This window comes from Alosa pseudoharengus, unplaced genomic scaffold (assembly GCF_046254945.1).
Source record: "Alosa pseudoharengus isolate Yale_2024_CS ecotype anadromous, Long Island Sound unplaced genomic scaffold, YU_APseudo_1.1 YU_APseudo_1.1_scf_18, whole genome shotgun sequence".
In the NCBI taxonomy this organism is placed as follows: domain Eukaryota; kingdom Metazoa; phylum Chordata; class Actinopteri; order Clupeiformes; family Clupeidae; genus Alosa; species Alosa pseudoharengus.
This window is the reverse complement of record NW_027468650.1, coordinates 29761921-29785570: the sequence shown is the minus strand read 5'-3', so window position 1 is coordinate 29785570 and position 23650 is coordinate 29761921. Positions and strand designations below refer to the sequence as shown.

The window sequence follows — 23650 nt, the reverse complement described above, 5'->3', positions numbered from 1 at the left end:
CATCTTATGTACACCAAGCTTTGATATCACCACGTGTTGTTTATCTGCAATCTGGATATATTTTGGGTTGATTAAATTGGTTAGCGTGTGTGATAGCAGCCAGCACTGTAGGAATGGCCCTTTAAGTTGTTTGTTTATGTGTGTGGGGTGTGTGTGTGTATGGGGGGGGGGGGGGGGGTTGGGGGGGTAAAACCAGGGTCTCATTTATCATGATGGCATTCCTATTGTTGTTCTCAGAGATGTTGCGAAGTGATGTAGGGAGCATTCGTCCATCTCACGTATTTGCCTCCGAAACACAAATTCAGCAGAATGTTGCTGTTGTGGGGGCCCTTTTTTCCAATGAATAAATTGAATGTGTGGCCATGACTGAGGATGCTCTGGATGACGACGTGTGCGAGCGTGTGTGCGTGCGTGTGTGTGGAGGAGTGCTATACTGATGCTGATATCCTGACAGCAGTGGACTGGACATATATACCAGATCTGGGCCAGATAAGAGCCAGATCAGTGTTCACTAACAGTGACCTTGTATGTGAGGTTAATGCCAGTAATATACTTCTGTGAAATGGCATAGTTTGCATATCGTGCTTTAACACTGCTGGATAACCTCATCCTCCTGACTCCAGTAGCTCAGGTCTCATAGCAGTATACACTGTGAGCTAGCTAAGGTGCAGAAATATCACAGGTTATCTCACTCTCATCAGTATAGGAGCAGTGTAGAGATGAACTAATCTGTGGGCTTCCCCTCTGTGCTTTATACAGTCTATGGGTTTTCTTTCAAAAGAAAATGCCTAATCCAGAATATGGATTGTATTGGCCCCAATTCAGGTGAGGAATGGAACCTTTGCACCGAACTTCCTCCCTCTGCCCTACTTGATTGTACACAAGATGAATTTGCAATCAACATGCTCAATTTCCTGAGTCATGGTACGTTTAAGACTAAATGCCCCCTGGTCCCAAGGTGTAATTAAGGGGAGCCCACTGGATGCTGTTCAGCCGAGCTTTGGAGCTCCGCTGCAGTGCTATTTGTTTATTTTTCATTTAGCTAATCATCAAACTGTGAAAACACTCCTTTTTTTTTATTTGCACCGGCAACCAAAACACAGGAGTTTTAATTACAGAGCAGACACGCTGGGTGGCTTGAGTGTGTTTTTGGGTGTGGGCTTCACCAGGTCCCGGAGTGGAGATGGACCCACAGTAGAAAGGGCCACGGCTGCCCCCCCCCCCCTACTCAGAATCACCCCAGCGGATGACAGCTTCTCCGTCAAGCCTCCCCCGTGTCATCAACAACATCCTCTCGCTCACGTAGAGCGCTGTGGGCAGCTCGTTTCGTGCTGGTATGCCCAGGGGGGACGCTTTACCTTCTGTTAAACTCTCCGGCTTCAAAAAAAAAAAAAAAAAAGATTGCAGGAAAAACGTATTTTTAGCAGGCTCGCTCTCTCACACCCTCGCTGTTAATTATTGAGCGCATGTGTAGTTAACTGTGGAGAATAGCGGACGATACAGCCGTGGCTCAGCGCAAGCTGCGGGAGACCGTGAGACCGTACGAGTTCAAAGCTAAGCCGTGGAAAAGCTTCCTCCTCGTCCGCATGTCGTATGATTCACCACTGCACCACCACCTCACACAAGCACCGGATGAATCACATCTCCAACAGTGCAGCAGTTTGTATGACACAGTGTTGCATTCCCCCTATGAACAGTTTGACTGTTGATTGTGTAAGTGACGGACTTGTAGAAGGATGTAGGGTATCTTCAGTGGTGCAGTAGAACTGCAGCAAACATTGGTTGGGCATGCAATTTTTCATTTTGTTAATAAGCTGTCCAGGAGACAGGGAGTGTCTTAGGGTGGAGATGGAGCTTGTTATCTTCAGAAGGGTCTGTTGAGGCCTGATAGACTAGATTGGTCCCAGGTGTGTCATTCGTAGCACCTGTTCCCAGTCTCCTGTGGTTTGATCAGAGAAAAAGAGAGAGTGTGTGCGTGCGAGTGTGTGTGTGTGAGTGTATGTGCGTGGAGTGGGGGTTGTCGCTTATGACAACCTGTTTCTGTGACAGATGAATGAACAAAAGGGAAAAAAAACAAAGCAGGAAAGGAGAAAAGAAAGCAATGTGGAATAAAAGAAAGAAAAGGGTGAAAGTCCGGGTAGCCTCGAGCCAATGCTGTTGACAAGTTGAACTTATTGCGGCAGACAGTGGATTTTTCTTTTCTGTTTCGCTGGCAAAACTCAACCTCAGCTTGGGCTTGACATTTTCAGCAAATCGTTGGCTACTCAAAGGCAAACGGAAGCCTGCAAATTAAAGGCAGCACATCAGATTTATTGTAATGCGTTTTCAGAAATAGATTGTTCTGCTCATTTCCCTCTCTCCAGAATAGCAGCTTCGACTGGAGACCATCCGGCCCTGATGTGGCCCTGGGTCGCCCCAGGCAACCCAAGTCAGATGAGAGCCACATCTCCTCCAGGGTCCACTGCTGCTACTATGGTCATTTTCAGTTTCAAATGGACTGTCAGATATGCTTGGACTTTTATGTTGGCATTGAAGATAAGCAACAAGCCTGAGCAGAGGCCCTAAACGATGATGGGTTCTTTATTTTTTATAGAAATATGACACCAATCTCTTACTGGTATGTGGGTCTTATATTCCAGTGAGAGAGAGAGAAGGAGGAAGAGAGAGAGAGAGAAAATGTCTTTGTTCAATGGAAGGATTGCTGATGCAGAGAAATAAGTGCACTTTAAAGTTAGCAGGAAAAAAAGTCCCCACACTCTGCTCTCTCAAATGGATCAATTACAGGCTGTTATATCGAAAAGGAAAAGTACAAGGATACCACTTTTATTCTAACTGCAAAGTTTGAAAAGTAATTGCGTGCAGTTGCTGTAGGGGTGAGGTGTTATTTAGTGAAGTATTCAACAGTCTTTTTAGCATTAGCAATTCTAATGGAGTCTGCATCAGCCCTGTCTCATTTAGATCCCGTGGGTGATGGGGGGGTATTACGTAGGGAAAGTGATGAACGGCACGGTGGAACCGGACGAAGGTCGATCCGGTGGCTAACGGCATTAAAGTATGCAAGCGAGCGAACGAGAAAGGGAGGGGGGGTGGGGCTGTAGAGGCAGTGGAACGCTAACATCTGCCCACCTGCTCGACTTACCTACCAGCCACCGCTCGTGAATCATCTGAGGGTGGAGTGAGTTGTGTTGCTCCACCAGTTGCCCTGAACCACACACACACAAACACTCTCACACACGCTTCTATCTTTACGCACTCCACTTCAAATGGCTTCCCACCACCATAATTCAGCAGCATCTGTTCCACCAGGTAGAATGACGCAACCGTCCCCTATAATGACAAAGCAATGACACATCCCTCATCTTCCTGCACACACCCCACCCCACTTCCCCCTCTTCCCGGCCGGTGATGGAGTTCAGGAGAGCGAGATGATGCAGGGGCCTCTGGCTGCAGGCACTCCAGCGCCACAGAAACTCAGGCTCCCTTGCCCAACAAATGTGCTTGTTTACTGCCTGCTCCAATCGCCCAATTTATTGTGGGTTTTTTTTTTTCACAATGAAACTCAAACACCTGGAACATTAAAATGGCAGCTCACTTTTCCCCCAGACAATATATATATACAGTATATACTGATTAGATTGTGCTATGTGTGGTTCAGATTAGATTGCATAGCACTTCAGCCATTTCAGACCAAAACCAACAGACAGAGAGAGAGCAATAGAACAGTCAGGCCTGTTGAAATTGTTTGCTGTTAGTAATGTTGCTCTGCTTGTGGCACATAATTTGACATCAGGGAGAAGTGCCTTCTACAACAGTCTCATTGTTTGTGTTGTCACGGCACTGCCGTGTGCACTGAGAGTGACTAGAGTCACTCCACCGGTTGCTTGTAATTGACTGTTAAGCCCTGGTGATGTTGAATGTGAGCGTGCTGTAGGCCTACCCCCTGCCTCCCTCCCTCCCACCCCTGTCTGAGTTGTGTCCTAATTAATATTATGATAATAGATTTCTTAATGGGCTCTTTTGGAATGGACCAGATGAGACTCTGGCTCTTCCGTGCCCTCTGGCAGTTTCTCTCTGTGTGTGTGTGTGTGTGTGTGTATTGAAGGTGTGAGTTTGGGTCAGCTATGTAGGGAAGAATTGACTTTGTGTATGTGTGTGTGTTGGGTGAGGGGGGACAGGTTACAAATGACCTGCGCGTGTGTTTGTGTGTATTTATGTGTGTGTATGTGTGTGTGTGACTGGGACACGCTGTGTTGAGGGTGTGAGTAGCCCCTGGCTCCTGCTCCCTTTTCCACCCACCACTAGCAGTCAACCAGCCGGCCAGTCAGGCGTCCCGTCCAGCCCGCTAATCAGCTCGCCAGGCTGGCCCGTCCACCACCGGCCACCTGGGCCGGCCCGCCTCAGTCGCCAGGGCTGCAGCTTGACAGCGATTTCCAAGGTGACTGGAGCACGTTCTGTGGCCAGGAGCCCTGGCAAACTACAACCCACCCCACTCCGCCCCCCTGCCCTAGCCTACGGTGGCCTGCTTGGCTCATGCTGGGAAGTCTCGGGGCTTGCATACATTTCCTGAGCATGAGTGATGAGCACAAGGCATGCATGGCTCAGAATAGACTGTCCTCCACCATGACCAGCTCTGATCATAGGCCAGTGGCCAGTATTAGTGGACGGAAGCTGTGCAGGTAGGATGGGGGACTGTAGGAGAGAAACACGCAAACTCTGACCGTGGTCACACCTTGCTGGACTCCTTTAAGTGGCAGAGTGCGCTGTTAATAACTGTAATTTCCAGTTTGGCCTATGCTTTTACACACAACACACATACACACGTGTGTTATACAGGCTACACAAACACATGCCGAGTAACACATACACACACACACACACACATGCAGTCGTGCGCGCACACACACACACACACAGTGACAAACTATGTGTTTGCATGTAGGAGTGGTGCAGTCTTATTTATATATAGTGTGTGTGTGTGTCTGTGTGTGTCTCTCTCTCTCTCTCTCTCTGTGTGTATTGCTCTGCTTTTGTGTGCTTTGCAATTACCAATGAAGGTATCCTCGCCTCACCTCTGTGGTTTTTTGCGCTCTCCCTTTCATCTATAATTAATTAGAGGCGTCCAGTAGCTCCCAGCCCAGGTATCCATCTCCCTCTGCAGCTAAGCAGCCACTGCATTAGGGACCCATCAAATTGGGTTATTAATTTGAATCAAGGAAGTGAAATGCAAACTAATGGGTATTAATCAATGCTGACATGAACACTCTCTGCAATTAATGTTAACAGCACCAAGGCAGTGTTGCTCATGATTTTTATGTGGACACAGTCAATATGAAGTTAGAATAAATGTGGCAAAAGCCAGTAGGATTTCAAAATTTCAAGGAGGAATTCCCTTAAAAATGAAATATTTTAAGATGGTCTTTAAACTGAAGCCTTGAGTGGTCCCTGGCTATTTGCTTCTTAGCTCTTTAGCTGCCACAGTAAAATAGAATGTAATAGATGGTACTAATCTCTTTTCCTTTCTGCCCTGAGGGTAAAATATGAACAAGATGAATGTTAACGATGCTAATTACGGCCTTCTCTTCTGCCTCTTTTGACAGGGAGCAGCCTGACGCTGACGCTGATTCCTCGGGCGCAGACGTTCCCAAGTTTCCTGTCTGAGCAAAAAGAGGACGCGTCATGCTCGTCCCCAAACCAAGAGCAAGCTCTGTCGCCCTCTAGTGACTATGAAACAGACTACAGCACAGCACCTCTGCAATGACAAGCACTACATAGATATCCCCATCAAGCCAAAACGAGACATTCCTTCGTTTTAGCGACCCTCTAGGGACACATATAAGATTCTATGATATAAAAACATATAATGTATATTAAATACATTATATTTTAATGTATTTAAAATGATAACAGTGATTTGTAGAGCAGTTAATATAATGACGAAAGGAGTATCCTTTTGTAGGCTACCTGTTGTAAAACAACAGTAGGGTGGAAGTTGCACCAAAAACTTTTTTCCTCTTGTAGATTTAAATACAGATTTATTTTTCTGCAATTATATGTTGACAACATAGTAACATCTTTTTCTTCTTGTTCATTTGTAAGTCACCATGTCCAGTTGACGTAGCCTACCATATGTCTTGATGTCAGGTTTTGTGTTGAGTTTGTTTTTCTCTCTCCCAAGAATATTGATAAATATAGTTCCATTGCAGTTTGGCAACCTCATATATACCCATGACATGCCCTATGATAGTTTTGTGTTTGTCGGCATTCACTCCATCTTTGAGGGGATATTTTTGTTTTAAAAAATTGACATGTATGTGGGGGACAGGGTCAGATTCTCATTATTCACTTCTGTCTCCCTACACGGCTACTCACCTATGAACTGCTGTATGAAGTGCCTTCTGATATCCAGGGAGGAGGGTTGTTGGTCAAAAATGTCAGATTAGAAAGCCTCTTGTAGCTTACTGAGTGTATTTCCATTGTAATAATGACTCTAGATGCCTCTGCCATTTTATTGAAGAGCAAGGATGACAAAGAGCAGACAAGAGAAGACGTAAAGGTGTCTCTGCTGAGTCTGAGCTGTCGGAAGCTCTTTGAAAATGCGGAGGCAGCGGGAAATTAATGAGCCTGACACCAGCTTCTTTACCTACAAAGACAATCAGGCCAAACAAACACACACTCGTGACTCACAGGGGAGTCGTGCGGTCACCCTGCGTAACTGTTTCGGATGGGAGAACGTCACTCGTCCGGCTTGACCCAAATAACTGCCGACACGAAAAACAGATCTGTGCCAGTTCAGGCCCGCATCTGTGAGCCACTATCAGGTGTGTGTGTGTGTGTGTGTGTGTGTGTGTGTGAGAGAGTGTGTGTATTTTTGGTGTTGTGTCCTTGTAGGGAAAAGACCAAGGGGAAGTCATTAAGATACCATGGCAACCAGGAGTTCTGCATGACTAGGCTGGGTGTTCAGGCTGGCTTAAGAGCAGTGTGGAGGATACAGCCATCAACCTCTTAAAGCAGAAATGAAAATGTTATGCTGTGACCTTAATTATGGTTGTTAGCCCCACCTCCCCCAAACCCCTCTCTCTCTACTGCAAACTGGAACATTTCTACATCCTGAAGATTCCCTGTGGGATCTTGAAAAGAGCAGCCCTGGCCAGAGGTGTAGCCTACTTGGTCTGTGGTGTAAAAATTGCTTTGTGTTTGTTGCAACAATTGAATTAAATTCAAAATCCATGTGGGGAAAAAGACAAGTAGGTATGCCTGTTAAAAATGGCTAACAGTATCTCATACTGTCTAAAATGTGTTCAATTATAATTATTTATCATATACAAAAAGTTTATTTTTGGAAGAACAAAAAGTTATTGATGCCATATAGTATGATACACTGACCATGTTTTTGTTGTGTACCTGCCGTGTATTTTGTGTTTTTTTGTGTCATATTGTAATTCTGTTCCAACACGAGTGTTTGCTGCTCTTAGGGGTTGAATAAATGACATGTGGATTATATACATATGTATGCAATTCTGTTCATTATATAGCAATGCATACTAACTCACTCAAACACACACACACACAAAATATGTAAGTGTGTTCCCACCAAATGTCAAACATTAGAAGTTTGTGTGAATTTGCATCATCCTCATCCATTTTTTCAACTGACCACTCCAAAACTAAGCATTATCTCAGTGAGTGAAGTGTCACTTTGTTTAAACAACAAAAAGAGAACCTTGGCTAATTATTAATTGCGTCCTCGCCCATTCTGTATAAACGTCTAGCACATCATGGCACACATACAGTCCCTTTTCAAGTTTCATATTTTATTTCACTAAAAGTCGAACAAACAACATAAAAAACAACAACATATGGTTTCTCTGAACATTACTCTTTATAGGAAGCTTTAAATAAATAATGACAAAATAAAATAAAACATAAAATAAAAACTGTTCAGAGGGTCCACTCTCTACCATTCCTCCGCCACTATTGCAAAGTGACCAGCTAATCTCTACAGTCCATGGTTCTATTTATGCACAGATAAAGAAACTAGGCAGACCACTCTTACCTCATTCAGCTACAATGGCAGTGAATAGCGAATTCATCCACGCCTACAGCCCTGGGCTGTCACAGAACTGGTATTCACGGTCAGAAGCGTCAGACAGGAACAATGAGGGATCTGAGGAATGGTGGCCATCAGCTGATTCTGGAAGGGATCCATCCCTGATTCAGCCCGATTTGGCTCAGTTCTGGTGGATCAGTGAGGGATCTGCCATTCTGTGTGCTGTGCACCAAACGGATATCTAGATTCATTGAGTGTTTTGCGGAGAAGTTCCAGAAGAACCTTTCTGCAAGAACCAATGAGTATAGAAAACATGGATATGTTGCGCATGGTGTCATGCACTTACGTTCTACAGCAAAACAAAGCCAAAATTGGTCGGCCATTTTCACAAATTTTTGCCAGAATTTACCATAATTGGTTAAGTCTTAGCCATTTTTGGTTTCTTCCTGTGTCTTTAGTTCTGACTAAGCATAAATTATCCATTGTTTTTTTTTTTTTTTTTTTTAGTCATTGGATGGAACTTACAACTATGCTCTTTTACTGTCCGCTGTATAGATTTTTTGAGAGCCAATGACCTTGACTGTAGAGGGTTCCTGGTATTGAAAATGGACCCTTGTACTCTGCACCCTTTAACATATAAAATAATCAGAAAAAACCTCCTCTGCTAAAGGGAGAAATTGCAATTCTACTATTGGATTTAGATGCATTGTTATATAGCATGAGGTCAGTGGTAGCCTTAAGATGAAAATTATGCTAAATATTAAAGTAGTGATGGATCTTTTAGGGAAACATTACTTCCGTAATGGTTGGTTATCCTTCTTTGTTGGAGGTTTTTTTCTTGGGAGTGTGTATTAGAATTCACATCAAGGTTAGTTCCATCACATCACAGGTCATTCCTTGTGCTTCACTTTCACTCTTGCGCCTTCGTCACATGAAACACACTGTCCTCAGATCCCCTGGGGTTTGCCTTGACCTTAAAACAAACAAAACTTTTTTTTTTTTGGCAGGGTACAGCGTGAGTTTCAGAGAGGTAGTGGAATCATCTCTTCCTCTTCTGCTTGGGCTTGTACTTGTGTTTGTGTCCCGTGCGAACGTTGGCATAAATGGGCTCCTGTCTGCCCCACCTGGTGCCCTTCCTCATGCGGTCGTAGAAGCCACCCTGCTCCGAGTCGCGCTGCACAAGGCACACAGTCGAAAGACAACACATCAACATCAGCACAACCATGACAAAATCAACATAATCAACAACGACAACGATGACAATATCAACAACGACAACAACAGGGTCATGTTATAATCTTAGATAGATAAATAGATAGATACAGTAGATGCCTTGCTTATAGACATCTTAGGTGTGGATTGTGGACATGGGAGAGCAATGTTCAACCACCCCCCATCCACATTTTTCCTACTAGTCAAGGATTGCACCGGCCACCCTTCAGTCACAAGTCTGACTCCCTAACCAGTAGGCCACGGCTACCTAATTGGTCATCACACCCCATGTGAAATCCCTCTTACTGCACTAGCTGGAAGAGTTTACACACTGAAGTTGCCTATTCCACTGTAGATGTATCACACTGTATCCAGTGGTGTAAATCTGTTACACTCTCAGGCAGTCAGGCCCATGTTAGGAGAGTGTGACCTCATCCACATTAGTTTTCATTAACCCCTGAGCAATGGCAAGCCATCAGCAAGCAGCACTATTGACAGCAGGAACTTGGAGTCAAATGGTCTCAGTGCAGTACTGGATGTCTTCTATTTTTTATATTTCACATATTCAATTTGCGTTATGTGCTCACCCATCTTCTCCCGGGATGGAGTTTGACTCTGTATGCCTCCCGTCTCTTTTTCCTCCTGGGGGAAAGAGATGCCGTTTGAATCCAACTATGTCATTTTCAGCATGAAATATTACAGACATGTCATAATTCAAGCCAGGGCAGACCAGCCAAGTTTGCTGAGAAGCCATGATATCAGGCTTCCTAGAAACAGGCTGAACCCTGGTCAGGGCATTTGAATATGTCTGCTAATGAACGTTAAGAATACTCAGGCACTCTGCAGTAAGCATATAACCTCATCACTCAGGCAGTTATAACATCACTTACTCGCACTCACTCTCTCCCGCGCGCACACACACCAGAGTGAAAACTTAAGTGACTGGTAGCTGGGCTGCATTTCAAACATATGGTGTGGAGGCAGCAGATGAGGAATTTCTCTGGAAAACATCCAGCAAGAACGTACACACCTTTCCACCCCCCCCCCCCCCCCCCGTTCCAGCCCCAGCCATCCTTAAAGAGCCACCGTTACTTTGCAGCCCTGGTAAGATGATCCACCCCACACTCGACTATGTGCATGGAGTACCACATGTTTATGTCTTATCAGGGCACTATTTACAGGTATTTTTTAAACAGTGATGCAATGCTCCATTTCTTTGGGGGTATTTAAAATATATATGAAACCATACAACACAGCTCTAAAAAAGTACACAATGTGTAATATACTAGATAAATAATATGTAATATATAATCAATTAATTATAATGTTTATTATTATTGATGTAAGTCGCTTTGGACAAAAGTGTTTGCCATTAAACACAAACATAATATATAACTGTTCTTTGGAGAGCCAAAGTTTGAAAACGGAGGGTGGGGTGAAAACCCTGATGAAAGATGTAATTTGCACGGTGGTTTTAAAGACACTACATACAGTACAGTAGGTGCGCCTGTAGTGTGTCTTTTATACACCGCCACAACATGACGCATCTGAAACCATGGTCACCAGCAGAGATGTACAGTAGAGCAGTGTTTCTCAAACTTTTTCAGACCAAGGACCACCTAGCTGAAAAAGAGTAGACCTACTTCAACAGTATATTAGGCCTACACAATAGGCCTACACACTGAACCACCTTGCTTATTGTCTTTGCACCTTGCTTATTGTGTCAGAGGATTCATATGATTTAAACTGGCATAGCTTACTTAACTGTTTGGATTTGCATACAAGTTTGTAATATTGCAAACAACTCATCGTCTGCTCGCGGACCACTTGGGATAGCTTGCGGAGCACACTGAATGTAGAGAACACTGATGTAGAGTGATAAAGTACCTGTACAAGCAGACCAGTATGATGATGAGCAGGAGGAGCAGCAGCCCAGCTGCCCCAGACCCAGCATACACGTAGATCCGATACTCCTCAGGGATGTCCAGGAAGTCCATCCAAGAATAGCCGTTGTCTGAAATGACAATTTGGACAGCAATTAATGCTTATTTCCATTGATGATTAATCTGTTGATTATTTTCTCGATTAATTGATTATATGATTGGTCTATACAGCGTTGAAAAAAAAAATTATGCAAGATCACAGTCTGTGTACCCCAAAGCAGAGGAGTACAGAAACCAGGCAATATTTAAATTCATCAGGCTGGAGGCAAATGGTTTTAGACTTTTTTTCTTCAGAAATGACTCATACCAATTGAACAATCACTAAGCTATAATAATTTAAAAGTTGACACCTTATTGATTAATAGTTCCAGCTTGAAGGGAGGACTGAGGAATGAACAAAGGAAATCCAAAAACAAGCCAGCTAAACAATCAGATTCTATTGACAGTCTTGTCTGCCCACCCAAGTCTGATCCAAGAGATGGTATTCCATGTCCACCCACTGACCACTGTATGCTAGTTGTTCAGTAATTAAGCGCACATATTTACATTCACTCAAAAACACCCACTGCTTTATACACTGTAGTTAGTCTAGAAACCTTCAAAGCTAACAGCTAACTCTACTCTTCAATTTACTAACTCCAAATAACTGCTGTCAGTCAGCAACCATTATGTCTATACAACTTTAGATCACAGTCTCGAGGGCATTGTCTGCATTGACCAGTTCCATCAACTATGGCGGCTTTGAGGAACTCTGTCCACTCACGCCATGACCTCGGACCTATCCATTAAAGCAACACCAAAGAACTTTCCCTCTGTTGCACGCACGCTATTTGTTTATACAGCACCGGCTTTGCAAATAACAATGTCCACAGACAAGGTAGAATATGTTGCATGATTTATGAAAGTACAATGTATTGCGACATCAAACGCAAGTCAAATTTGTAGTTTCTTTTATGTCTCATTCCATCAAACTACAGATCCGCTACCCGATCTGGCAAACTTACATAGTGCGGTTATAGCCGATAGAGGGCTGCGAAGCGAATGCAGAAGTGCCGTTCACCCTGTTACAAGTTGATGAACTACTGAAACGATTTTGGAAACATTATTTTAAGGTACAAAAAACTCTTTGGTGTTGCTTTAAAGAGATTTGCTAATAAAGTCATGCTAAGGTGCCTCCTAACCAACTCCATGCAGGGAGCTCATTCAATCATATATGAAGATGTTATGAAATTATCTGGCAAGAGCATTTTAATGGAACAATGTAGATTGTTTTCAATTGAAATTTACATTATGATTATGATATTAGATAGATATATAGATAGATATATAGATAGATAGATACTTTATTGATCCCCAAGGGGAAATTCAAGGTCTCAGTAGCTTACAGACATCACACACAACATGCACTTACAGCAGAAATGGTAAATATAAGTATAAACATATAACAAAACTCCACTGTACAATAGAGACAGTAGAAGATAAGAAAAACTAACAAAATGAAATACTAAATATACTATATACTATACTACTATATACTATACTACATACTATATTGTGGTATGATTATTATATTAGGGCCTCATACAACGGTGAACCAGGTCTTTCTAATAATCTAATGACTCTCCAGAGCTATCTCAATCTTTCTTTGTGCTGATATCTAAAGCCTTATCCACCTTCACACCTGTTAAAAGTCTGTTGAAACCACCCACTTTCATTTGGCTAAATTATGCAGGAGAGAAGATGAAATGAGAAAAGATATTTCTCAAATATTGCTCTTCTTAAAATCACAAGCAAGTGGGACAGAGACAGACAGGAAACAACAAGGACAGACAGAGAGAGAGACAGAGAGAGAGAGAGAGGGGGGGTGTCTTTCTGAATAGGTGGGTAAGTCTAGTTTAGTTAAAGTTTCTGTTGCTGCATTCACATTCTGTATTTGTACTTCAAGGCATTTGCTAAGGAAGATTTGTTTGTTTTTTTTTAATTTCCATCAAACCAAATATTGTTGTGTGTGTGTGTGTGTGTGTGTGTGTTGGGGAGGGGGGGTCTCTTGGGAGATCAGACCTTGAAGTCTGTCAAGCACTTTGAGACTGTTTCTATCATTTATGGCAGTATACAAATCCATACAATTAAATTCACAGAGGATAAAGAAGGAAAATGAGGGTGGGGAGTGGGTGTAAGCAGGGAAAAGCAGGTGCACTTGTGGCAGTGATAACACACTCACACAACCATCACAAGCAAGTGTGAATACAGTCACTGTCATTGTGTTAATGACTCTCATGAAAGCTCTCGTGTCAAAGAAATCAAAATACCTTGTCAGTATCCGTTATGATAAGTATAATGATGAATTATGTGGACTAGATGTGTGTGATTACAGCATGATTGTTAATATCTGTTAGTTTATAACTGAGGTGACACTGAACCAGAGATCACGCAAAGTAGTGTGAATCAACTAAAAACACAAACACTTAGGGAGAAATATATACACATAAAATATGTATGTCAATCAGTACTTTTATTGTGAGTTTAAGCTTAAAAACAAATTACACATTGCTTAAATTACACAACATATAAGCCAACATACAATTATAGCTTGCATTATCAGAGACAATTTCTGATATTATAAAATGGTTGCCTTTTCTTACAATAAGCGCTAATCCACTCAACTAAAATAAATTTTAAAAAGCATTTACATACTGTACATTGCATAGCATCATTGATTATGCTAGCTACCACTACTGATACTGCTGCTGCAACTAATAACAATAATAATGATAATGATATTAATACTATTACTACAAATAATAATAATAGGCTATAGGGTTAGCTAATAATAATAGGGTTAATTCCACTGATAACACTTTGCTCTGAGATCATCTGTACACACCTGTGGAATGAGGCACAGTGGTAGCTTTGGCTGAGGGAGCAGGTTCAGTGGCAGATAATATCTCGCCCTCAGATGGCTCTGAATGCACATCACAAACACAGATTAGTTCACATACAGTATTTATGGGGTGAAATGTACTACTATTACTACGCCCGTTACCATCACTACTATTGCTAACCTGGAGGAATTGGCACAGTAGTGGCGACGTCGGAGGGAGCCGATTCAGTGGAAGATGCTTCCTCAGATGGAGCTAGAGTGGTGAAAGCACATTCATTTACCAATAGATCCTACAGTAGGGAAATCCACTCACTACTACGACAACAACGACAATGGTGATGACGACAGCGACAGCAATGACGACAGCGTCGACAACGATGAAGACATCAATAATAATGAAAGAACAACAACATTGTTGACAAAATTACAACATCGGCAACGACAATGATGTCAACAAACACAATGAAACATCAATGACAACAAAGACAACAACTACTACTGCCACCACTACAACAATTACTGCTGCTAACCTGGTGGAGGTACAGTGATGGCTACAACTGAGGGTGCCAAGTCAGTGGTTGACTTTCCTTCAGATGGAGCTGGATTTACATGGGAAAAAACACTCTTTTAACTATATTACAGTTATAGACACAAATGGGAAATCAACTTACTACTACAACAATAATGGCAAAAACAATAAAACAACAACCACAAAGACATGACCAACAACACTGGCGACAACAAATTTAAAATAAAAAAGCAAGATACACAAAGACAACAATGATGATGGCAATAAGAAAACAACAACAACAATTATGATAACAAATACTACTCTCACTCTCACAGTTAAATTAAGTTGAAAATTAGCCTACAATGGAGCAGGCTAGTTCAGTGGCATAAATTATCACGGTTACCGAGCTGGGATTTCCGAAAAGCCACATTAATGGAATTATAAAAATAAGCCAGGATTTGCGTTTTGCTTGCTAGATGGACTACTCCTCTGGTGGATATGGCACAGTGGTCGCTACAACTGAGGAAGCCGATTCAGTGGTTGAATTATCGTGGGGAAAAACACATTATTTTACATTTGTCTATCAAACAATGTAGAAGTCTACTTATCAACTATAACAACAACAACAAAATGATGATGGCAACACTGGTGACAAATACAACAACAATAACGCTGAAAATTACAAAATAAGAACAATGATCATGACAACAGCCGCTACTACCACGACTATAACTCAAATAACAACCACTAGTGGTGACCTGGGGGATGAGGCATAGTGGTGGCTAGGACCGAGGGAGTCAATTCAGTGGTCACTCCCTCAGATGGACCTAGATATACATGGTGAGAAAACACATTAGTGTCATATATAAGTATACTCCTACTACATTACAACTACTTACTACTACAAAAACTACAACTACTACAAGAGTAAAAAAACATAGCTTCCAGCAGTGTTCAGGGGGCCAAGCAGCCCAGCAGGGCATAGTTGTTATGGAAACTTGATGCCATTTTATGGCATGGGCATGGCAGCATTCACGGCAAGTTTGGGTCAACTGACCAAAGACTGCCCAAGATATGATCTTGCTTCCTGTTTTCTGCAAAAGTAAATCGGCTGTAACAGACAAATGGCTTTGAAAATGAAAAATCCATGATTACTTCCGCAAGGTTTTCCTGAAGTTCATGTTTCTAAGGTTTGTGGTCACTGAAAAGGGTTACTTTTCAAGGTTTCTGATTACACTCAATGTGGTCATGTCCCATCCTTGGGGTCTTCCAGCATGTGATATTATCAACCACTTCGCCCACAAGGCCAACACATCAACAAAACATTAGGATGAACAGGTTTTTCCTTATTGTAGTACTCCCATGTGTCAAATGACGCTCTTTTTTGGGCAGCTTCAAAAACGGTGAATCCATTCCTGAATCCATTTCCAATCCAATTCAGAATGTTGGATTAGATGAAATATAGTATATTGAACTTGGCTTCATCCAATGAATCCAACAGTTCCCTTAAATTTTGAAGATCTGCCATACCTTTCAAAAGTAGCATCTACTGTACCTAGTAGACATCAACCACTAGTGTTGCTCAAGACATGATAATCAGGAGAGTTCCTAGTGTGCCAAATTTCAAAAACTTTTACCAAACAAGGTGTCATGGACTCCAATGGCAGAAGAAAAAATATAGAGGTGATTAATACAGCTACATGCAACAATCTGGCAGCCAAACAGTTCAGAGGGGCATAGCTTCCATGAATCCAACAGTACATCATTTTTGAAAATTGGGAATGCTTTTTAAAGTTAGTTGCATAAACACACTTCCACATTTGACCCATTGATGTTGGTAGAGTGCTCAAGACACAGACATAACGCTTGTTGAAATGAATCATGAGACCATCCCCAATCAGTGTGACAAATTGACCATACTCTTCTAGAAGTTGCCTTAGACTCCAATGGAAAAAGAAGAAAGAGCAAAAATAATAAAAGGTAGAGACTGAATGGGTGTCAACACAGCTCTGCTGCTTGGCCCCCAAATAGTTTAACTAAAACTGTATAGTAATTCAACTTTAAAAGCAGTTAACCTACACATTTTACCAGAGAATGTTGGCTACACTATTAAAACAGGGCCAACACTTGCTCTCTGTATTCATCTGTAAGATCAAGACCATCATCTGCAGACATTTTTCATGCTGATATGATAATCAATTCTCTGACCACAACCTAGCCTCATTTTCAAACTGTATCAATTTTACAATGTGATAAATAAATTGTCACCATGACCAGCGCCAAAATCCAAGTTCCAAAAGGGATAGTTCCGGTCCTAAATTATGATTGGCTGATTTACGTTCCATGCCGTTGTATAATCAGCACAAACATACACCTTGACCGCAATTCATTCTATATTACTGTGCTACCACAACTTGATACAAAAAGTAAGAGTTGCTGTGTCTCGATGTTGCTTGGCAACCATTCTCATAGAGGAAATATATTTCTTGGCGGAAGGGTGATTATCTATGAATAAATACTTACATTTCTCATTGCTGTGCCTCTATTTTATGAAATCTTGCCAGATATACAGTATGTAGTAACCATTTTAGAAAAGCAATAAGCCACTCGAGTCCATAGGTTACACTAATTATAGAACAGCTAAGGGGGATTTTAGGCACTCCGCTTGGGCGTTGTGCCTAACAACGCACCTTAGTGTAACCTACGGCCTCTCATGGCTTATTGCTTATTTGTCCCTCTTCAGTGAAACTGGGAAATGGTGTGCTAATCTAGTTACAGAATATTTGCTCCAAAGTATCCAAAGATGGATCAGTCTGCTCTTCATTTACAAATGGAGAGGCTGTGTTAAACTGAACTGAACCTAAGCCATTATTCAACATTATGGGAATTTACTCCCTTATGTGGACAAAAGCAAATCAAACAATAGGTTTGAACAGACAGTAAGTTTCTGTTTTCCTACAACCATGTTCACAAATGTGGTACTACTGCATATTTACAGTAAGATACACTCACCAGTTATGCTTTTGCATGTTGACTCACACTCCTCTTGAGTCAAAAAGCTATTGGAATTGCCCCGACACCCACCATAGATGAAACTCTCACAACTTTGGGTGGTGACATCATAGTAGAACCGAGGGAAGGAACCCCTACAGGGGCCGACTTGTGGTGGGGACCTGCAGCCCTCTGAGCAGAGGAAGATACCACGTTACAAGATGATCCACATACGACTCCAAGACTCCAATGCAATCCCAACTTTCTGCAGCAGTTTATACACTACCATTCAAAAGTTTGCATTCAGAACATAAATGACTTTTTTCCCCAGAAAATAAATATGTTTTATCCATCCAATGTCGTCATGCACCCCTCCAGGATTGTTTAATTTGTTCTGTGCCTCTGGTCTCTTCACCTCACCACAACGCCCATAAGTTCTTGCCAATCGTCTTCCAGCCATCTGTTTTCCGATTTTGTAGAATTTTGCCTCTTCTCTTCACTGGTCAGACTTGGATATGTTTCTTTCCCCTTTTTCATTGAAATTTTGTCGAGAAAAACAAGCATTACAAAGCCTCTTTCAAGCATTACAATGTCCTCTTGACATCATAAGGTGTGTTGATCTTCACTTGATTGAAGAAATCCAACGATTTTGACAATTGGGTGTGCTCTTCAAGCATTATATGTACAAACAAAAACATGTCCAATTTCAACCCATTGGGCACATTAGGATGCAAGCATGAAACTTGAACAAAATAATGAATCAATGGTTTTTCCACAATCCGTGTGCCAAATTTAATGGCTGCCTTAGACTTTCATGGCGAAATAAATAGAAAGACGATGAACAAGAAAAGGCAGAAACCCAATGTGGGTCAATGTCCATTTGCTGCTTGACTCCAATTATAAGAAAATGAAGAAACACATCTTCTCTGCTTGGCCCCCAATAATGACAAAAAGTAGAAAGTCAATAGGTGCTTATACATCTACTCTGCTTGTTGCCCAGTAAAAAGAAGCAATAAAAGCGCAATGGATGTCTATGCAGCTTTTCTGCTTGGCCCCCTATCATAAGAAAAGGTAGGAACACAATGGATGTCTATGCAGCTTTTCTGCTTGGCCCCTAGTACTACTAACCTGGGAGATGAAACCCAGCGGTGGTTATGACTGCAGGAGCCAATTTAGTGGTAGACATGGCTTCAGTTAAAGTTGGATCTACATCACAAACATATTAGTTTGTATTTTCATATCATACAAACACCTACTACTATAACTACTACTACTACTATAATTACTACTACTGCAGCTAACCTGTAGGATGAGGCACAGTGGTGGCTATGACTGATTCAGTGGAAAGCATTCCCTCAGATGGAGCTGGATTGACAGGGGGGAAACATTAGTTTACCTACAGATCATACAAAATGCGAAAATCAATTACTGTATATACAGTCTATTGTAATGATACACTTACTACTACATCTATTACTTCGGCAACTACTACTACAGCCACTACTAACCTTGTGGAAGAGCCACAATGGTGTTTCCCACTGAGGGAGCCATTTCAGTGGTTGACATTCCCTTAGTAGAGGCTGGGTTTACATCACAAACATAGATTGTGTTTTCTTATCATGCAGTGCAACACATACCACTGCTACTACCACAACAACAAACAACAAACAACAACAACGACGACGACGACCAGCACGACTAACCTAAGGTATGTGGCACAGTGATGGCTATGACTGAAGCCAGTGCTGTGGTTGACATTCCCTCAACTGGACCTAGATTCACATGGAGTGAACACAGATTATTTTATATAAATACATGCAAGGTAAAATTCACATAACTTATTTCACATCTACTACTGCTAATACTACTACTGCTGATAATAATAATAATTCTAATCATGTACACACCTGAAGGATGACGCACAGAGTTAGTTGTGGCTGAAGAGGCTGAATCAGTGGTAAACATTCTCTCAGCTGGAGCTGGATTTCCATGGAATAAAGATTAGTCTGCATATTCATATCATATGTATCCAAGGGAATACTTGACAGCTGCAGGTTGATGGAGAATGGATGGAGGAGCAATGATAGATGATGATTGATGATTGATGATAAAGATGATGATGATGATAAAGATGATGATGATGATAAAGATGATGATGATGATATAATGATGATGACGACGATGATGATGATGATGATAAAGATGATGATGATGATGATGATATAATGATGATGACGACGATGATGATGATGATGATAAAGATGATGATGATGATGATAAAGATGATGATGATGATAAAGATGATGATAAAGATGATGATGATGATAAAGATGATGATGATGATATAATGATGATGACGACGATGATGATGATGATGATAAAGATGATGATGACGATATAATGATGATGACGACGATGATGATTGATATAATGATGATGACGACGATGATGATGATGATGAAGATGATGATCAAGTATAATTACCTGAAGGATCAGTCACATCATGGGCAGTATCTGAGGGGGGCAATTCAGTGACGGGTATTCCCTCAGATGGATCTACATCTACACAGGGCAAACAGATTACTTAATTCAACAACCTGAAATACAGCAGAAGCAATTCATGTTTTACAACCATGTTATTTTATAACCATATGTCTCTATGGGCCCATTGCAAATAACAGGCTAATTACCTTCTAACACCTGTACTTGATGTAGTGTTGAGGAAGACCCAGCTTCCTCAGGACCAATAGTGGGTGTGTGAAGTTCATCTGAAGAGATAAAAAGTGCAGTAACTAATATTAGCTAGTTTCTACCAACTGCCAAGCTTCCCACGGATTTCTAGCTTGCCACCCCTACACATCTTTTCCTTTTGTTGCCTCTTTTGCACATACATGAAGTACAAATTAAATAAATCAAAAATAATCTGAAGGAGAAAAAAAAATAAACAAAATAAACATTGTCCACAACAATTATTTGTTGCAGCAAACTATAACAATAATATCAAATAGAATGTGATCATTAAAAGGCTGCTACCATATGTTAGCCGCTAGCTGGTCTCCTGCAGTTATGCTACAAAGTCTTGTGGGACCAGACATGACTCAATTAAGGCACATCGGTCACACCGTCACTAGTTATAATATGGCTCAGCTTACTACCATTACCTAACAGAGGCTAATTCACAAAAATTAAAACATCATGTGACATACCTTGACTCTTCCGATGATCCGTCTCACAGTCCTTGCTCCAGAGTGTCTCTTCATTTTTCAACACCTTAGCTTAGCTAAATGCATTCATCACTGTTTGCATGCAACACCTGACCAAGTGTTCTTGGTAATGCCAAGAAAAGTCCAGACCATAGCAACTCGTCAATGTAAGGTACATTTTACTGTTATTCTGTGACCTCAATGTGTTATTTTTTAAATCCAATTTCCTTGGGTGTCTGTATTGATGCAGGCATTTGCCACTGTGTAATGTCAATCTATTTCAGAGTGTAGCAACGAGAGGTGAATGAACATCCTTCCCTCCTTCCTTCCTCTAGTAGCCATACAGACAACAGAGAGAGCAGCAGACATAACAGTGCAGGCAGAAGGACTGCTATAAGTGTTAATTGGCATCTCTCTATCTATCTTTCTGCATATGTTTGTCTGTCTGTTTCCACGTGGGAGCTTCTAATAATGTATGAAGTAATATAATCTAAATATCCATACATGCATCCCTAAAGCATCAATCCCGCCTATCCCATCTAATTAAAAGTTGTGCTTTACTTCGAAGGGACACTGACCAATGACCAAAGCATTTTGAAAGTCTGAAATCAAATGAAAGGCCTCAATTGAAATTACCTTGCCCGTCAAGGCAAAGGTTTTACTCACCTTGAGAGTGGACAGTCAGTTGATATGTAAAGATTTCGACGCCGTGTTCGGTGCTCATCAAACACCGGTATCGGCCTTCGTCCGCAATGATCAAGTTGTTGAGTTCAAAGGTCACACCGAGGTGGGGATCGGCACAGTTGACTGGTATCGTCTCATGCTGGTCCTTCAACACATAAGTGCCATCTTGCAGTATACACCTGCCGATGATGTGCTCCTGGTCATCCTTCCTAATGAGGACCTCACTGATGAAGTCTTCACTGACAGTGTAATTGTAGATGGGGCATACCACAGTCAGATTCCCACCCACCATCATAGTCACCTCCGAATGAGGCAAAAAATCTGTTATGACGTGCAAAGGTAAACATGACAACGAATGAATCATACACATACTCCGCAAGTCTTATTCTCAATTCAGATTTTTTGCTCAGATCCGATTTTTTATTTGGCTGTTCACATTACCTTTTAAAATGTGGCTTATATCAGATTCCAGTGTGAACTGTTTGCAGTTCCGAAATGACCCGCATGCGCAAAATAACTGTAACAATGACATCAGCTAACTCCCGCCTGCGCATAATTGTGACAAATGTAGATGTAGATTGACGTAAAAGTCACATCAAATCCGCCTTGATTGTTCACCCTGCGGCTGCATTGAAAAAAAATCAGACCTGGGTCTGATTCAGGACCACATAGAAGTGGTCTAAATCTGATTTGAAAAAATTAGATCTGGGCAAGATTTGAGTGTTCACACTTGGTCACTTAACCCTCCCAAAAATCTGATTTGGGCCACTTTTGCCTACAGTCTGAACATAGCCTAAGAACTATGGAAATCATTTCAGCCCAGTACTTTTATCCAACTACTTCGCTGAACATGAATAAAGCTAAGTTCTTTCAAACTGATGATGTACACAAGATGCCATATTCAGTACATGAAAGCAACTTATTGTCATATCATTGGTGTCATATCATTGTAACAGTTAAAACGTTATTTTGTCTCCATCCATTCAAATAATACGGCCCCTGTTGTTCACAATGTAAACGAGCCCTTTTGCATTTTCTCAGAGAACAGCTTTCCTATTGCCAACACTCGAGACCTGGGTCCTATTGGCTCTTCCTTTGCTCCAGAGCCAAATGATATATACAATCTCAGGTAATTCAAAGGGGCTGTAACTTACTCTCTTTTATCACCTGGACATCTCTAGTCCATGTCCCAAGAGGAAAGGTCTGCATGGAGCAGTGGTAAAGACCAGCATCCTCTTCTGTGACATTGGCGATTGAGATGCTTCCATCCATAGAGGTTCTATTCAGGAACGCCAGCCTGTCGTTGTACCCGACTGCAAGGTTCGACCCAAACCGTGGATGGTAAACAGCTATGGGGTTTTTGCCAGGTACTTTGGTCCAGGAGACCATACTGAGGTTCCCATCCCAGGGACACAAACACTCCAGGATCATCCCATCCTCCAGTCTTACGGTTTCATCACCACTCTTCTGAAGCGATGCTGAATTACGTACCAAATCACGGAGGAGATAAACAACAATGACAGCATGAGTGCTTACGGAGCTATCACAAGAATCATCACTAATTCATTATACAGAGGGTATTATGAATTGAAGTGTGGAAAAAAAGTACTGCATAATTACAAACCATGGTAAATAACTTGAAAAAATTAGAAGCCATTTGAAATTTAATTCAACAAATTATTAAAATTGTATTCTGAAGAACTTCCATCTCAATAGAATTTTATTGTCTACGGTTCAGGAAAAAAGAGTAATATCACATTTTAAGAGAGCCTTTACCCTTAAAAACTGACTTGTTGAACACGAACATGCATATTTAAGTCGTGACAAGCCATTACATCCAAATAGGGTCAAACAGGAATTAAACTAACTTTTATAAATCTGATAGCTTGACCCGAGTTTGTATTTACTTGTTATGTATGTTCTAATACAATATTTATCATTACACAGGAGATAACGCACTTAGATTGAAAAATCTTTTTACTCAAGAAAACAATGATAAGCTGTCTGGTCTATAGTAATAGACCATAAAAGAGGCTTGCTATACTTTTAAGAATCATGAGAATGAATTAGCACAATACCTTTGAGAATAATGAGAAAAGTCAAAAGTGCCAGTGAGTACCAGTAATCCCTTTGTACAGCCTCCATCTTAGCCTTCTCGGCAAGAATGAATACTGCATT

The 23650-nt window shown here is 41.5% G+C and overlaps 2 protein-coding genes across 4 annotated transcripts in view; one reads left to right on the top strand and one right to left on the bottom strand.

The window, feature by feature from the left end:
• Positions 1-5758, top strand: part of dok6 (docking protein 6) — a 43756-nt gene extending 37998 nt beyond the window's left edge. Inside the window, exons 8-9 of the mRNA XM_076291353.1 lie at positions 4681-4722; positions 5598-5758. Of these exons, the coding sequence (XP_076147468.1) occupies positions 4681-4722; positions 5598-5758 (203 nt within the window). The remainder of the gene's footprint in view (positions 1-4680; positions 4723-5597) is intronic.
• Positions 5759-7794: 2036 nt separating this feature from the next.
• cd226 (CD226 molecule) lies at positions 7795-23650 on the bottom strand. 3 transcript variants are annotated; one of them, XM_076290842.1, is made up of 16 exons: positions 23551-23650; positions 22627-22950; positions 21455-21793; positions 20276-20353; positions 20070-20147; positions 19493-19564; positions 19289-19357; positions 18888-18950; positions 18714-18791; positions 15353-15421; positions 14614-14682; positions 14265-14336; positions 14087-14164; positions 11147-11273; positions 9847-9901; positions 7795-9221 (listed from the first exon to the last, which is right to left on the bottom strand). In XM_076290842.1, exons 1-16 carry the CDS (start codon positions 23615-23617, stop codon positions 9087-9089), a joined length of 1773 nt encoding a protein of 590 aa, XP_076146957.1. In that variant the 5' UTR covers positions 23618-23650; the 3' UTR covers positions 7795-9086. The 3 variants fall into 3 exon arrangements, with proteins under 3 accessions (XP_076146957.1, XP_076146959.1, XP_076146958.1); XM_076290844.1 differs by lacking the exon at positions 15353-15421; XM_076290843.1 differs by lacking the exons at positions 15353-15421; positions 18714-18791; positions 18888-18950 and adding an exon at positions 17607-17777.

Coding starts and splice junctions, on each gene's coding strand:
- cd226 (XM_076290842.1), bottom strand. CDS start 23,617: ATGGAGGCTGTACAAAGGGATTACTGGTACTCACTGGCACTTTTGACT. Junction 14,683..15,352: donor CACTATGCCTCATCCCCCAG/GTCACCACTAGT, acceptor ATGTAAATCCAG/CTCCATCTGAAGGAAAGTCA. Junction 9,902..11,146: donor ATACTGGTCTGCTTGTACAG/GTACTTTATCAC, acceptor TCTTTCCCCCAG/GAGGAAAAAGAGACGGGAGG.